At 52.0% G+C, this 15,173-nt stretch overlaps 1 protein-coding gene across 1 annotated transcript in view; it reads left to right on the plus strand.

Moving 5' to 3' along the window:
• Positions 1 to 13,971, plus strand: part of GUCY2D (guanylate cyclase 2D, membrane (retina-specific)) — a 32,432-nt gene extending 18,461 nt beyond the window's left edge. The window contains exons 2-19 of the mRNA XM_006899179.1: positions 2 to 381; positions 468 to 772; positions 4,122 to 4,473; positions 4,618 to 4,702; positions 4,962 to 5,064; positions 5,457 to 5,558; positions 8,230 to 8,310; positions 9,863 to 10,060; positions 10,144 to 10,300; positions 10,686 to 10,835; positions 11,430 to 11,578; positions 11,954 to 12,117; positions 12,199 to 12,391; positions 12,956 to 13,130; positions 13,273 to 13,371; positions 13,485 to 13,579; positions 13,692 to 13,777; positions 13,878 to 13,971. Of these exons, the coding sequence (XP_006899241.1) occupies positions 2 to 381; positions 468 to 772; positions 4,122 to 4,473; positions 4,618 to 4,702; positions 4,962 to 5,064; positions 5,457 to 5,558; positions 8,230 to 8,310; positions 9,863 to 10,060; positions 10,144 to 10,300; positions 10,686 to 10,835; positions 11,430 to 11,578; positions 11,954 to 12,117; positions 12,199 to 12,391; positions 12,956 to 13,130; positions 13,273 to 13,371; positions 13,485 to 13,579; positions 13,692 to 13,777; positions 13,878 to 13,971 (2,968 nt within the window). The remainder of the gene's footprint in view (position 1; positions 382 to 467; positions 773 to 4,121; positions 4,474 to 4,617; positions 4,703 to 4,961; positions 5,065 to 5,456; positions 5,559 to 8,229; positions 8,311 to 9,862; positions 10,061 to 10,143; positions 10,301 to 10,685; positions 10,836 to 11,429; positions 11,579 to 11,953; positions 12,118 to 12,198; positions 12,392 to 12,955; positions 13,131 to 13,272; positions 13,372 to 13,484; positions 13,580 to 13,691; positions 13,778 to 13,877) is intronic.
• The last annotated feature ends 1,202 nt before the right edge of the window (positions 13,972 to 15,173 follow it).

A 15,173-nucleotide genomic window follows, 5' to 3' on the forward strand; every position in this document is an offset into this window, starting at 1 on the left:
TGTCCGCCGCGCTCGCCCGTGTCTCGGGGCTTGTGGGCCCAGTGAACCCCGTCGCCTGCCGGCCGGCCGAGCTCCTCACCAGCGAGGCTGGGGTCGCGCTGGTGCCCTGGGGCTGCCCAGGGGCGCGGGCAGCGGGTACCACGGCCCCCGCCGGCACGCCGGCCGCCGACGCCCTCTACGCGCTGCTGCGGGCCTTCCGCTGGGCGCGCGTGGCCCTGGTCACCGCCCCGCAAGACTTGTGGGTGGAGGCCGGCCGCGCGCTGGCCGCTGCGCTCCGGGACCGGGGCCTGCCCGTGGCTCTGGTGACCTCCATGGAGCCCGCAGACGTCGGTGGTGCCCGGGAGGCCTTGAAGAGGGTCCGAGCCGGGCCCAGAGTCAGAGGTAGGCCTCGGCCCCGTCCTCATCGCCGGGCGGGCGGCGGCCGCGGGGCCCACTGGCGGCAGGTACGAGCCGAGCTGTGCCCGCAGCGGTGATCATGGTGATGCACTCGGTGCTGCTGGGCGGCCAGGAGCAGCGCCACCTGCTGGAGGCCGCCGAGGAGCTTGACCTCACCGACGGCTCGTTCGTCTTCCTGCCCTTCGACACGCTCCACTATGCTGTGTCCCCGGGTGCCCAGGCCTTGACCGCGCTGGCCAACAGTTCCCGGCTTCGGAAGGCCCACGACGCTGTGCTCACGCTGACGCGCAACTGTCTCCCGGGGGGCAGCGTGCTGGATGGCCTGCGCAGGGCGCAGGAGACCCAGGAGCTGCCGCCTGACCTCGATCCACAGGAGGTACAGGGACCAGGGGAGAGGGAGGAGACAGGGGAGTCAGCGATAGGGACAGCTGAAACCGCGAAAGGAGGTGCGGGGCCGGGGCCGACTGAGAAAGGGGAGAGGGGAACGGGCTAGACGCGGGCAGAAGTTGGAAGAGAAGTGGCTTAGCAGAATGGGGGGAAGATGAGGTCGGTGGGAGAGAGGTTGGAATTAATGGGGAGAAAATTAGTAGCAGCTCTAGTTGCTCTGAAGGTTAGCTGTGGTGGCTTAATAGTAACGACTTGTGCTGCCAACCCAGAGACATGTGATTCAAATCCACCAGTTGATCTGGAGGAGAAAGATAGGCAATCTCCTCCCGAGCGATTTACACTTTCTGAAACACCTCTGGAGGGTTCAGTTCTGACTCCATGACACACCACAACAACTAGTTGTTCTGTAGTTTCCTGGCTAGAGACTCTGGTCTGTCTTGAGGTATCTTAGTATATTGGGGTCAAGGAGGTGGGATGGACTGGGAGGATGGGGCTTGTGTACAGAACAAACAGAGGCAAAGATGATAAAGCTTTGGGCATGTTGTTAGGAGAGGCTGTTCCTTGGAGAAGGACATCATGCTTTGGTGGAGAGTTGGTGAGAGAAAGGAAGACCTTCAGCTAGATGGATTGACAGAGTAACTGCAGCAATGAACTCAATTGTATCAGAGATGATAAGGATGGCATAGGATAGCACAGGGTACAGATATGTTGTTCTTAGGGTTGCTATGAGGCATACTCGACTGAACAGCACCTCACATCAACAGAGTAGTGTATACAGAGTAGTGTGCTTTGAATCCCCACAGGCAGTCTCCTGTTAAGGTTTACAGTAGTGGATGGAAGGTAACTGCCATGCAGTAAGTTTGAAGAGTTTTTTATTTTTGGATTTTTGAGTGTGTTGGCAATGTGATATCCCACATCCAGCTTAGGAAGCAAGTGCTGATGGGTTTTAAGTTGCAGTGTCTTTTGTAATCTCCTTCATAGCAAGCCCATTCTCAGAATCACGTAATATATAATAATTATCTGGTGTTCTCAAAAGGAAATTTCCCATGATGCAAATGGCTAACAAGCTAGGCTGCTTAAAGAAAGGCTGGAGTTGGAGGTTCAAGTCCATCCAAAGACACCTCAATCCCTGGCTTTTCAATCATCCATGGAAAACCTTAGGGAGCACAGTTGGACGCTCACATATATGGGGGTGCTGTGAATTGGATGGTCCAGTGTGGGGTTAGTTTTTAATTTTTGGTTTTCAAGAGAGCAGGGAGGTGGGAGGATGCAGATCCAATTGTCATGCCTAGTTCAGAAGAGTTTGTCCTCTGGGGCTTAATCTGGTAGCTTTAACTTGTTGAAGGCCTTGATATCCTTTAAGAAGTAGAACTGTCCCTAGCTAGAGGGAGGGACCCCCACAGTCATTTAAATGTATAGCTTATCACCAGCATCCAGCTAATATCCAGGATTTTTGGTATCCCTGGAATTCTGGTTTAGACCATTTAGCTATATCTCAGTGACAAAAAAAGACAAGAAGCCAGTCAGATAGAGGGACTCTGAATGTTTTTGGTCACTAAAGCAACCACTACAGAGGCCCTTCTCAAATGCAGAGAGATGGGGTATGGCTATGGGTCAGTGGAGCTTGAAATAGAATTCCCTATCTCCGACCCAAAAAGAGCCCACCAGAGCCCTTGAACCTCCTGCAGGAGGATTTGCAGTAGCCAGTGTGGAGAAAGGATAGAAATAATCATGAGGAGAATAAAAGTCAGACAACAGTGGTGGGACAGGGACAAAATCAGGAAAGAGAGAATGACAGGTGAGTAAGTCGGTGGAGAAGGCTCTCAAACTCATTGCTCTCAAGTCAGAGGCACTCATCGCTGACCCTCGAGCAGGTTTACAGAGGCCATAAATCACACAGGAGGAGATTGTCCGTCTTTCTCTGAATTTGAACCACTTGTCTTTGAGCTGGTGGTGCAGGTCCTTACTCATTAGGCCACCAGAACTTCCTAATACTAGCAAAAGGGAGCAAAATATGGAGGGTTTTCAGTAAGAGGCACGACCTTTCACCCAGCTTTCCAAGATAGACTCCTGAAAGTCACCCTCCATTTCCAGTCCTTCTTCCCTCACATCCAGACATCTTTCTAAAGATTTGGATCCACATTTCTCCACCCTCACTACCATGGCCTTGGTTCAGGACACAGTACCATGTGGCCATATCATGCTCAAAACTCTCCCAGTGACTTCCCTCACCCTGGATAGAGGCACCATCTTCCTAGAGGCCTCTGTGTCTGCCTCTCTCTCATCTTTCTCAAAGTATATGCTTCATTCAGAAAAGAACAGATTTTGGTCCCCTAAATTTGCCCCTTTTTTGCCTCTGAGCTGCTGGGTATACACTTTCCTCTCTTACGGTAGAGTTCCCTTGATCACCTGATGAGTTCTGACTAACCCCTTAGTTCTCTGCTTTGTGGTCACTTCATCTAGAGGTTTCCTTCCCTCTTGCCCCTCCCCCAGCCTGAGTTGGGACCCCTCTTTTGTGTGTCACAGCTAGCTCAGATCCCCCTACCATGTCCCACATTGCACCATCTTCACATTCCTGTCCCTTCCACAAGTGGTTCTTTGCAGACAGGGACTCCCTCGTGTACACCAATGTATCCCTGGTGCTTGTGTGGTGCCTGGGACATACTATTTGTTGCCCTTTGTGAGACGGGAACTGGAATAATGAAGACGTGTGATGAGATCAAGTGGTAGTGTTGGGGAGCGAAAAGGAGCAAATATAGAAATCTGCATGTGGGAAGAAAAACTTTTGGGTAAGTGGAGGGTCGGGCTCCAGGTACTGGGGCCTTAGGCTCAGTGTGACCACATGACCTGTGCTCTGAAGTGGCTTCAGTAGCTGACTTTTTGGAAGTAGACCAACCTTTTTGTTAACAGCTAGGCATGTTAACCATTTGTACCATCCAGGGATTCCTGAATGGTAAGTAAGTCACTACCACCAAGTCCCCTCATAGTGACCTTACAGAACAGAGCAGAATTGCCCCAGGGAGCTTTCAAAGCTGGTGCCTTTTCAGAAACAAGCGGCCCCATCTTCCTCCACTGCTGGGTTCAAGCTGCAGTCTAGCAGCTCTAGAATAGCCATCTCTCTCTTAACTACTGCACCACCAAGAGCGCCCCACAGGGATAGGCAAAATGACAAGTGTATGCAAGGGCAGCTGAAAGGAAGGTGAGGAGGTGCTGTAGATGATGGCATATGTGCTGGACAATGGGAACAGTGAGAAGCCTGGGGACTCGGCCCAGTGAGTGGACGGGTGAGAGTCTGTGAGCCACGGCTCTGGATCCTGAGCCCTGTACCCCCTCTGCAGGTGTCCCCACTTTTCGGCACCATCTATGATGCAGTCTCCTTGTTGGCGAGGGCCTTTGCAGAGGCCCGGGCAGCCAGAGGTGGTGGCTGGGTGTCTGGAACAGCCGTGGCTCAACATGCCCAGGAGCTCCAGGCCCCTGGCTTCTGCGGGGTCCTGGGAGGAGCTGAGGCGGCCCCGTTTGTACTGCTGGACACAGATGCCACAGGGGACCAGTTGTTTGCCACACACACACTGGACCCCTCCCGGGGCTTCCTTCTTTCCTCTGGGACCCCAATGCACTTCCCTAAGGGGGGACATGGACCTGGGTATGACCCTTGGTGCTGGTTCGACCCCAACGTCATCTGCAGTGGAGGTGAGGGTGTGTGACTCTGTGTGTGTGTGTGTTTGTCCCACCCCCATCTTCACTGGGACATTATTGTGGGCAGAATTCCACAACTTCCCAGAGAGACCCCTCACCTCTGCCAGGTGCCTGACTGTACCCTGCTGCCTCCCCCAGGAGTGGAGCCCGCACTAGTCTTTCTCGGTTTCCTTATGGTGGTTGGAGTGGGGCTGATTGGGGCATACCTGGCCCATTACCTGAGGTGAGTAGGGGTAAAGTGAGTCAGAGATAAGTTTAGCTCTCTGTCTGCCAGAACTGAACCCATGCAGCAAAGACAGCAGGGGCCACAGGAGTAGAAAGGGGACAATGGGGTTCCTGGGGAGGGGTGGCACAGTACCAGGGGATGTCAGCCTTCCGGTGCCCCTGCTCCACCTGAGCCAGCATTACCTGTGCCCCACTCCCTGCTGGCTCCTTCTCATGGGTCTGGGCTCCTTCTCTGAGAGGACATCTTCTCCCGCCAGACACCGGCTACTTCACATTCAGATGATCTCTGGCCCCAACAAGATCATCTTGACTCTGGATGACATCACCCTGCTCCACCCACAAAGAAGCAACTCCAGGAAGGTGGGTGAGGCTGGAGGCTGAAACCCAGCTGTTCTCTCCTCACATACCTAGTCCCCTCCCAGGACACTCACTCACTCACATGGGCAGTCCTAGGTTCTACCCCAGCTCTCAGCTCTAAGGAGCAGCCTCATCAATGCAGTAGGGATATTACCTCGTCCTGCCTGCTTTCTTGTTGGGTGAAACTCATGAACATTTTTTTTTTACTGTAGCTTCACAACAAAACAAAAATTTGTTTCATAAACTGTAAAGTGCAGCACACTTGGGGAGGAATGTCTTTATCATCTTCTCTAATTTTCTCTCTTTAATCTCCAGAATCCATGCTACCTAATTAACTCTGGGCTGTGACTTCAGACTATATACTCTGATCCCTTGCTCTCCCTCTTGTCCCTCAGGTAATCCAGGGGAGTCGATCAAGCCTGGCTGCCCGCAGTGTGTCAGACATTCGCAGTGTCCCCAACCAGCCCACTGACACCTCCAACATCGGCATCTATGAGGTAAGCCTTACCACCTCCCTGGAGGAGGAGGAGTGAGAGGGAGGCTTAAGAGCTGGGCTGCCATTCTCTCTAGGAATGGTTGTTGTTATGTGTGCCTTTGAGCTGGAACCAAATCATGACTGACCCTCTGGTGGATTCTCTGGGGTAGCAAATCACACATCTTTCTCCGGTGAAGCAGCTGGTGGATTCAAACAAGTGTGCCTTTGGCAGCATATCTCCTTACTAGCTACCTGAGCTTGCTAGGGTGTCATGTCCAATCCCAGAGGCTCCAGGAAAGGAGGATGGGAGTTTGGATGAGATCTAGGGAAAGTCATGGATTCCTCAAAAGAAATGGCTAGAAGTGTTTACAAAATCCTTATGCAAAAGAGTATTTCTCAGCAGCCGATCCCGGTGGCCTAGATGCTTGCAGCCTGAGTTGAGGGCAGGAAGTGGAAAGGGGAAGGCCCTTCCAGGGACTACCACTGAGGCCACACCTTCCCTTGTTGGGAACCCCCTAGGTCTGACTCCTCCAGTGATCCAGGCCTTCCCAGAAAGATTGGGGCACAGGAGGCATCAGCAATGTGGTCTCTGGTTGTATAGAACCCATCCCAGGACAAGGACTGTGCAGGATGGAGAGCATCCAGATGCGCTATCTCTCATGCAACCAGCCTTTCTACCCAATTCAGATCAGACTCAGGAAGAGCAAGCCTCCCAGGGGGTGGCCCAAAGGGGATTAGGATAATAACTGTGGAGTCAGCAAATTTGAATGTAGTGAGATGGATGGAAGATGATGACAGCAATTCTCGGAGCTTAGCTGGTCAAGAGGAGAATCAACTCGAAAATTCTGGGATATGCTGGAATACAGAGGCCCCAAGTATGTCCCTTAAAACAATCATAGCTGCTGCTCAGTCTCTACTGTCAGACACTATTGTGCCTCTGCTATGATATCCTGGGCCACAGGGACTGCTGCTAACCCACAGGCCAGGTCTCTCTGGCAGTTCAAGTCCAGCAGCTGCTCCACAGGAGAAAGATATGTGATTGACAGCCTCAGGAACCCATGAAGGGTAAGATTTAAGTCAGTTCCCGCTCAAAGGCAATGAGTTTGAGCTTTTGGTATTTGAAATTGTCATTTTGGCAGGATGTTCTTGGTTCAGGTGTGGGACTACATTGCAGAATCGCTAACATCTTTAGCCCTGTCCACTAAATACATCTAGTATGTATGACAATTAAAAAAGACTTACCCACATTTATTTCCTGATGTCCCTTAGGGGTCAATACTGAACTTCCAGGATTCTCTTCTAATTCAAATCCTCCTCCAACAGATAGGACAAGCTACATAATTGTCTGCAGGGCCCAGTAAAAAATGAAATGTTGTTGTTGTTGTTAGGTGTCATCAAGTTGAGTACTACTCATAGCAGTCCTATAAACAACAAATCTGAACCCTGTCCCATCCTATACCACTCTCATAATCTCTGACACACTCAAGCCCATCATTGCAGTTACTCTATGAGTTCATCTGGTCGAAGGTCTTCCTCTCTTTCACCATCCCTCCACCTTCCCAAGTATGATATTCCTTTCCAAGGAATAGCTTCTCCTAGCAACATGCCTAAAGTACAGGTTATGAAGTTTCACCATCCTTTCTTCCAAGAAGCACTCTAGATGCACCTTTCCCAAGATTTATCTATCTATTCTTTTGGCAGGCCATGGATATTCAGTACTCCTCTCCAATAGCACAGTTGAAAGGCATTAATTCTTCTGTCATCCTTATTCCTTATTAACTATCCAGCTGTGAAATTAGGAGCCTCTTAATTAATTCAAGAAGATGAAGCAGATAATTTTATCAAGATTGGAGCCCTTCTGAGCATGGGGCCCTGTACATGTGCATAGGTGTGTTACCCAGAAAGTCAGTCTGCCAGTAGCAAAGGAAAATGACATCCAGAGCTCAGGCAGTACAATCCAGCCAAATCCACCTTGGATCCTGACAACTGGTACAGTGCTGTCTTGTGGCTGCGGATGATGATGAGGCTGCGATGGATGTTATCAGTGACTGTTGTGGTAATAGCTTGGCTGGCTGCAATAGGGCTGTGTGTGAGTAAGCCCATCTGGGGTGGTGAGGACAGCCATCCAGACCTTCTGCATATCTCTCACTCAGGGACATGCTCCCAGCAGTTGGCTGTGAAGTGAACTGGCAGACATCAACCCCTGGATTCTTCTTCACTTGGGAGCTGTGTTCTGGGGCAATAGGCCAATGCAAATGTAGGGCTCTAGGGTTTTTCAAATTATAGGCATCTAAGGGACTACAAAAGAACAACCAAATGTGTTTTGAAGAAGAGCAACCAGGTTGCTGCTTAGAGGCAAAGATGATAACATTTCATCTCACATACTTGGGCATATTGTCAGGAGGGGCCAGTCCTGGGAAAAAGACATTATGCTGAGAAAGGTGGAGGGTCAGAGAATGAGAGGAAGGTCCTCAACAAGAAGGATCGACGAGGAAGCGGGGGGAAACAAAAACAAGATGGATTGACACAGTGACTGTGACAGTGGGCTCGAACATGGCAGAGATGGTGAGGAGAGCACAGGAGAGAGCCAGCTCCAGCTCTGTCATCATAGGGTCTCTGAGATATAGTAACTTGATAGCATTTAATAAACAGCGAAGGGATCTAATTTCCAATCTTCATTCTCTCTGCTCCAGGGAGACTGGGTTTGGCTGAAGAAATTCCCAGGGGATCAGCACACAGCTGTCCGCCCAGCAACTGAGACAGTCTTCTCAAAGGTGAGAGTTTGGGATGGGATGGGGATGGGGATGAGGTGGAGTGTTGCTGGGCTCATAGCTGGACTCTGATGTGGGAGAGACAGGGAGGTTTCAGTTAAGCACTTCAGATCCACAGGCCAGCTCAGGAGAAAGATGATGCCACCTCAAGATTTACATTTCAAATAAAAAACCCAGGAAGGTGGCTGTGGGTAGGAATTAGCAGCGGTGTGTTGGGCCCTCTGTAGACCAGGCTTCCTCTCATCCTCTCTCTTTTGGAGTTCTTATCACACTTTGCAATTGTGCGTTCATTTATATGCTTGCATATTTGTTATCCACTCTGTAAGCTGAGTGAAGATCCCTTACCCTCACCACATCCAGTGTCTCGAACTATAGAGATTAGTGAATGCTGAGTGAATGGTATTAGTGGCTGTTGAGTTGGTCCAGCTCAAAGAAACATTATATATAACAAAACAGAATGTCTCCTGGTTCTGTACTGTCTCCATAGTCACTGGGATGTCTGAGTCCCAACTGAGAGAATGACAGTGAATGTTCTTCTAGACCACTGACCACTTAGGCTGAATAGCCCTTGCTGGACCTATGCATACTGAATGGAGTAGGAAGGTGGGACAGAGGCCTGGCTTATTCTGACCCTTCCAGTTTGAGTGCCCTTCCCCATGTCCCCACTACCCTGGCCTGGCCTCCTTCCTGATCCCTCCACAGCTCCTGGACACAGCTGCAGACAGACCCAGGTGGACACTTGTATAGTTTAACATTTTTTTACAGTGGGCATATAAAGTGCAAAGAAACCCTTTCACTGGACATTTTTGGATGAAAAAAGCTAGAAAGGTCACCAGTCCCCAAGACAGCCCCCATTTTCCCAACATGCCCAGCAGGAGTGTGAGGTCTGCGGCTTCACTGCTTATGGGGGTGGGGGAGAGATACACTTGGCCCAAGCTGCGCTGTCCAGTATAAGCAGTTTCTGGGATTCTGTGACAGCAATGCCACCTTTTCCCTATTCTACCAAAGGCTTTTCTATCCAATGGGGAGGATGGGGATCCTCCCTCATGAGGTGTTTTTCCTTAAGACTCAGAAGTCCGGTGTTTCATGGTCAAAACGTGCTTGAGTAGTGATCACCTCTGCCAGAATGTATTTTCAGCCATAATGTTCAGCTAAACCATGTGGCTATGCTATATTGCCTTTCCCCAAAGACAGGGAGCTCTGGTGGCCTAAGAAGTGGTAAGAAACTGTGCTGCAATCACAAAGGCACAAGGTTCAAATCCACTAGCTCCCCTGCAGGAGAAAAATGAGCAAAGATGAGAAAGAAGATCTCCCAGGATGGGGGAATAACTGCCTTCACTGCAGGGTCAGCTATGGATATTTCCAAAGAGAAATACCATGTGCTGAAGGAATCTCTTTACATGCCCTACAGTTTCATTCAATATTTTTAAATATTATCCACCTCTCCCCCTCAGCTTCCACCCCTTCCCCCTCAGTTGTCACCTCACCCCCTCAGCTATCACCTCACCCCCTCAGCTATCACCTCACCCCCTTAGCTGTCACCTCACCCCCTCAGCTCCGGGAGCTGCGACACGAGAACGTGGCACTGTACCTGGGACTCTTCGTGGCACCTGGTGACACTTCCCCAGGGAATGGTGTCATTGCTGTGGTCTCAGAGCACTGTGCCCGGGGCTCCCTTCATGATCTCCTCGCCCAAAGAGACATCAAGCTGGACTGGATGTTCAAGTCCTCCCTGCTGCTGGATCTCATCAAGGTGTGAGTTGTGAGGGTGGGTTGTAATGGGCAGAGGCTGACGAGGATCTGCTCTGCCGAGGCTGCCCACACCCCGTCTTCTAGGGGATGAGGTATCTGCATCATCGAGGTGTCGCCCACGGGCGCCTCAAATCCCGGAACTGCGTGGTGGACGGGAGGTTTGTGCTCAAGGTCACTGACCATGGCCATGGACGCCTACTGGAAGCACAGAGGGTGTTACCGAAGCCCCAGAACGTCGAGGGTAGGATCCCTGGCTGATCTCTCAGTACTCCGGGATCCCCAACATTTTAATGGCTTCTCCCTCCTTCCCATCTTTCACCCTTGTGCTCTCTCACTTCCAAAAGCTGGACTCCTTTTTTCCAAAAGGAATTGTGGAGGGTTGATGTGGAGGGTGGGGTCTGTGCCAGAAGATCTGGTGTGTTTAGGCAAAGCGTGTGCTGAGAGGGGGTGGGTTCTCTCCCACACCGACTCATCTGCTGTCTCTGAGCTGACCTCTGGAGATGTGAGCCAGGCTCCAGGTCCATGCTTCAGAGGGGCGTGGGGTTGATAATGGTGAGTGGACAACTGGGAGCAAGTCCTGTCTGAGGAGTGGGATCTGCCCTCAGTGTCCCTTTCCCCATTCCTAGACCAGCTTTGGACAGCCCCGGAGCTGCTTCGGGACCCCTCCTTGGAGCGTAGGGGGTCACTGGCTGGCGATGTCTTTAGCCTGGGCATCATCATGCAGGAGGTGGTGTGCCGAAGCACCCCTTACGCCATGCTGGAGCTGACTCCCGAGGGTACACCCATCCATCAATCTTCAGGGGTCTGGGTGGAGTCACACCCTGTGTTTAGGGCAGGCCAGACCCCAGCTTTGCTTTCCCACAACCCTAAATCTAAATCTCAGGTTGAGGCTTTACGATGCAAGGGTTCCCTTAGAGCTGAGGGCTGGTGAGTCAGTGCGGTGGACAGTGAAGCTTCAGGTGATGTGGGACCCCTCCCTGTCTGGATCCTGGACCTCTAGCTGATAGGATAGACACCTCTCATTTCTCAGGGGCTCAGAGGTATTACTAAGGGAATAACGAAGATAAGACCTATCATATATTCTGAGAGCTAGAGAAGAAAGTGTGTAAACTCCCTGCTGTATAGTTGTTACATGCCATCTTGTTGGTTGCAACTCAGAGCGACCCTATATACAACAGCTCTGAACCCTGCTCTATCCTGAGCCAACCTTATTATCTCTGCTATGTCACCGCTGGCTGAACCCTCCCACCCCCAGGGCACCCCTTTCCCACAGAGTTCTCATTTAAAAGAAGCCCTGCTAGCCTCCCCATCTCCTTTCAACAATCAGGCCAGGGTCTGACATGTCTCCTGTTGTCCCCTCCTGCCCCCAGAGGTGGTGAAGAGGGTACAGAGCTCCTCCCCACCATGCCGGCCTTTGGTGTCCATGTACCAGGCTCCCATGGAATGCATCCAGCTGATGGAACAGTGCTGGGCAGAGCAGCCAGACCTCCGGCCCTCCATGGACCGCACCTTCGACCTGGTCAGGGGCTGGATCTGGGCTAGGGCTGGGTTGGCTACTAGGACCCGAGGCATGGGTGACAGGACTTCCGGCTTCCCACATCACCTCTCAAGGAGGAGCCTGAGGTTTAGTGGGGGCTGGAGAGGCCTGTGGAGTGGAAGACACCCAGGGGGAAATATTTTATTCATTGAGAACTAAATATGTGGTTGGCAGAAAGACCTTGTCAGAAGTACCCTGACCTCTCTGAACCCTCATTTCCTACATGCCTACCATTAATGTTTGGAAACATAGTACCTGACCCCACCTTGTGCGTGATAAAGTAGATCACCGGAGAGGGTTTGGGGAGGATCAGGGATTGTTCAGCCCCATAAGAGAGAAGTTTCCTCCTTCTGCTAGTTCAAGGGCATCAACAAGGGCCGGAAGATGAACATTATTGACTCCATGCTGAGGATGCTGGAGCAGTACTCCAGCAACCTTGAGGACCTCATCCGGGAGCGCACGGAAGAGCTGGAGCTGGAAAAGCAGAAGACGGACCGGCTGCTCACACAGATGCTTCCACCGTCAGTGCCAGCAGGGAGGGCAGCCCTTGTCCAACCAGACTAGGGGGCTTCTAGGTATTCTTACCATGTGTCCCCGCCCAGGTCTGTGGCTGAGGCCCTGAAGACTGGGACACCTGTGGAGCCCGAATACTTTGAGGAGGTGACCCTGTACTTTAGTGACATCGTGGGCTTCACCACCATCTCAGCCATGAGTGAGCCCATCGAGGTGGTGGACCTGCTCAACGACCTCTACACTCTCTTTGATGCCATCATTGGCTCTCACGATGTCTATAAGGTGCAGTGTGTAGGAGGCAAAGGAATTGACTTCCGGTTTCGTTTCATCTGCCTCCAGCCCATCTCTGCCTGCTCATTTGAATCCCACCTACCCCCAAACCCTCTTTGTTAGCCTCCCTGTCTTTTAGCTCCTCCCCTTAGCCTCCCACATCTCAGAACCGCCCTCTTCCAGCATGGCTTCCTAGGATCTTGGTACTGACCCTAGTTTGTTGTTGTTGTGTACCATGAGTCAGAAATGATTTTTAGCTGACTCTTTAATGGGATTTCAGAGGCAGTAAATTGCAAGGAATAAGACTTCCCATCTTTCTTCCGTGGAGCAACTGGTCGATCCCAACCTTTGCTCTGGTAGAGCAATTTCTTATTGCTAAGCCACCAGAGTGCTCCAATCCAGTTTAGGTCTCCTAAACTCCACTGCCATTGGATCTGTTCCGACTCACTGTGACCCTCTTCAAAATTTGCAAGGCTGTTAAGTCTTTACAGGAAGAGACTATCAACACTGACTGCGAGTGGAGAATCACTAGGGGGGTGATGAAGCGCACTGAATGCACACAATCCTTCCTCCCAGGTGGAGACCATTGGGGACGCCTATATGGTGGCCTCAGGGCTGCCTCAGCGGAATGGGCAGCGACACGCAGCAGAGATCGCCAACATGTCACTGGACATCCTCAGCGCAGTGGGCACCTTCCGCATGCGCCACATGCCCGAGGTGCCCGTGCGCATTCGCATTGGCTTGCATTCGGGTAACTCTCCCCCTACCCCAGGTGTGCTTATTTGTGGAGACTGTGAGGCGCTAATCAGGTTTACCCAAGCATAGTGTACCCAGGCAGGCAGGTTTGCTTTGGTGCAGGCCCTGCCGCCCACCAACCCCGCGCATCTCCGCAGGCCCGTGCGTGGCGGGCGTGGTGGGCCTCACCATGCCACGGTACTGCCTATTCGGGGACACTGTCAACACCGCCTCTCGCATGGAGTCCACCGGGCTGCGTGAGTAGGGACCTGGGCAAAGCGGCTATGGGGGGATGGCGCTGCAGACATACACCCTCTGGAAAGGGGCCGCGGAGGGACATCCTGTGCTCACTGCGCATGTGCCGCCCCAGCTTACCGGATCCACGTGAACGCGAGCAGCGTGCGCATTCTCCGTGCCCTGGACGAGGGCTTCCAGATCGAGGTGAGAGGTCGCACCGAGCTGAAGGTGAGTTCCACGCTGCACCCTAGTGTCCCAGCCCCTCCTGGACCCCTACCCCACATCTTCCAGTTCCACTTAGACCTGGTCAGTAAGTGCCTCTCTCACCTGTGTCTGCCAGGGCAAGGGCGCCGAGGAAACGTACTGGTTGGTGGGCAGACGTGGCTTCAACAAGCCTATCCCAAAGCCGCCTGATCTGCAGCCCGGGTGAGGGGCGAGAGATGGGCATTGGCCTGGTGGTCCCCCTGTCCTTGTGTCTCCGTTTCATAGCCTCCTTTTTGTGATCCCTGATCCCCGCTCCCCACAGGGCCAGTAACCACGGCATCAGCCTCCAAGAGATCCCCCCTGAAAGGCGCCTCAAGCTGGAGAAAGCCAGACCTGGCCAGTTCCAGGGAAAGTGAGCCTCTGGGCAGGTAGGCCAGACCCTGAGCTCAGCTCTGCCTTCCCAGACTTCAGGGCCCTCAAGTCTCTGGGAGATGCTTCCTGGGAAACAGGCTCTTCTTCCCTAGCCATATGGCCAAGCATTGCCTATAGGATGCTTCACTAAGTCACATTCCCCCAGGATTGGGCATCCATTAAAAATGCAGGTTTCCAGAGCACCAGCTCAGAATTCAGACGCAGTAAGCAGCTCTGGAATGAGTCCAGGCTTGAAGCGATGGCCCAACAATAGGATTCCTCTTTAGCCTCCTGAGCAACATCCACCAGACAAACATGAAAAACTTTTCTCGATTGATTTCGAGGTTTTACACCATGTCCTTCCTCTTCCTCAGTGAACCCTGTGACCATTTCCCACAATTTCTGTCTGAAACATTGCTCTTTCTCTCAGGATTATTGTGGAAGGTCCTTTTCCTGAACGTTGCTGCTATGGGTGGCCAAAAGTCTGGCGAAGGCCAGTGACTTCTGTCAAGCTCTGCCTCAAAGGATTCTGGGCCTTTACAAGAGTTGGTTGCAAGCCAGCTGTGTGACTTTTACGCACTTTCTGGGCTTGGGCTCCCCCACATGGTGAAATGAGAGTTGGCCTGTGTGGTTTCCACAGCCCCTTCCACCTTTTAACAGCCTGGCTTTGAACTGCTAGCCTCAGGATACAGGGCTGTGTAGGTCCTTTGGGGACCCTGAGCTCATCAGGGGATGTTAGTGTGGGGGCTATTTTTGTTTTTCAGGGCCCAGTAAAGGAGGATCTGGGATTGGATGCTTCAACCCCAGAGGAGTAGATGATTTCTTTTCCTCCCTCGCAGGGCTTGTCCAGTGGCCTGTGGAGGAGTGGGCTCCTTTTTAGCCTCAACCTCCCTCATCCGTAGCTCTTTCTTATGTTAGAAACTGGTTCTTTTGCATGTAGGTATAGCCGGGTAACTCTCCCAAGCGCAGAGAAAAGCTTGCTTCAAAGCTTTATGTAAGGAAGTTAACCAAAGTCACTAAACCTTGACTAACCAGAACTCTCAGGGAGTAGTAGATGGCTGCTTAACTGGGCATTGCTGAGCACGTGGTAGAACTGAAAGTGGTAAAGTCTACCCAGACCTTGACAATAAATGTCAGCCTCTGCTGAGTTCCCCCGCTGGTTTCTTCTGTGGAACTCTGATGTTCCAGAGCCTGGACACTTTTCCCT

Source organism: Elephantulus edwardii, unplaced genomic scaffold (assembly GCF_000299155.1).
Source record: "Elephantulus edwardii isolate Elephantulus edwardi_28Jun2011 unplaced genomic scaffold, EleEdw1.0 scaffold00246, whole genome shotgun sequence".
Taxonomy (NCBI): domain Eukaryota; kingdom Metazoa; phylum Chordata; class Mammalia; order Macroscelidea; family Macroscelididae; genus Elephantulus; species Elephantulus edwardii.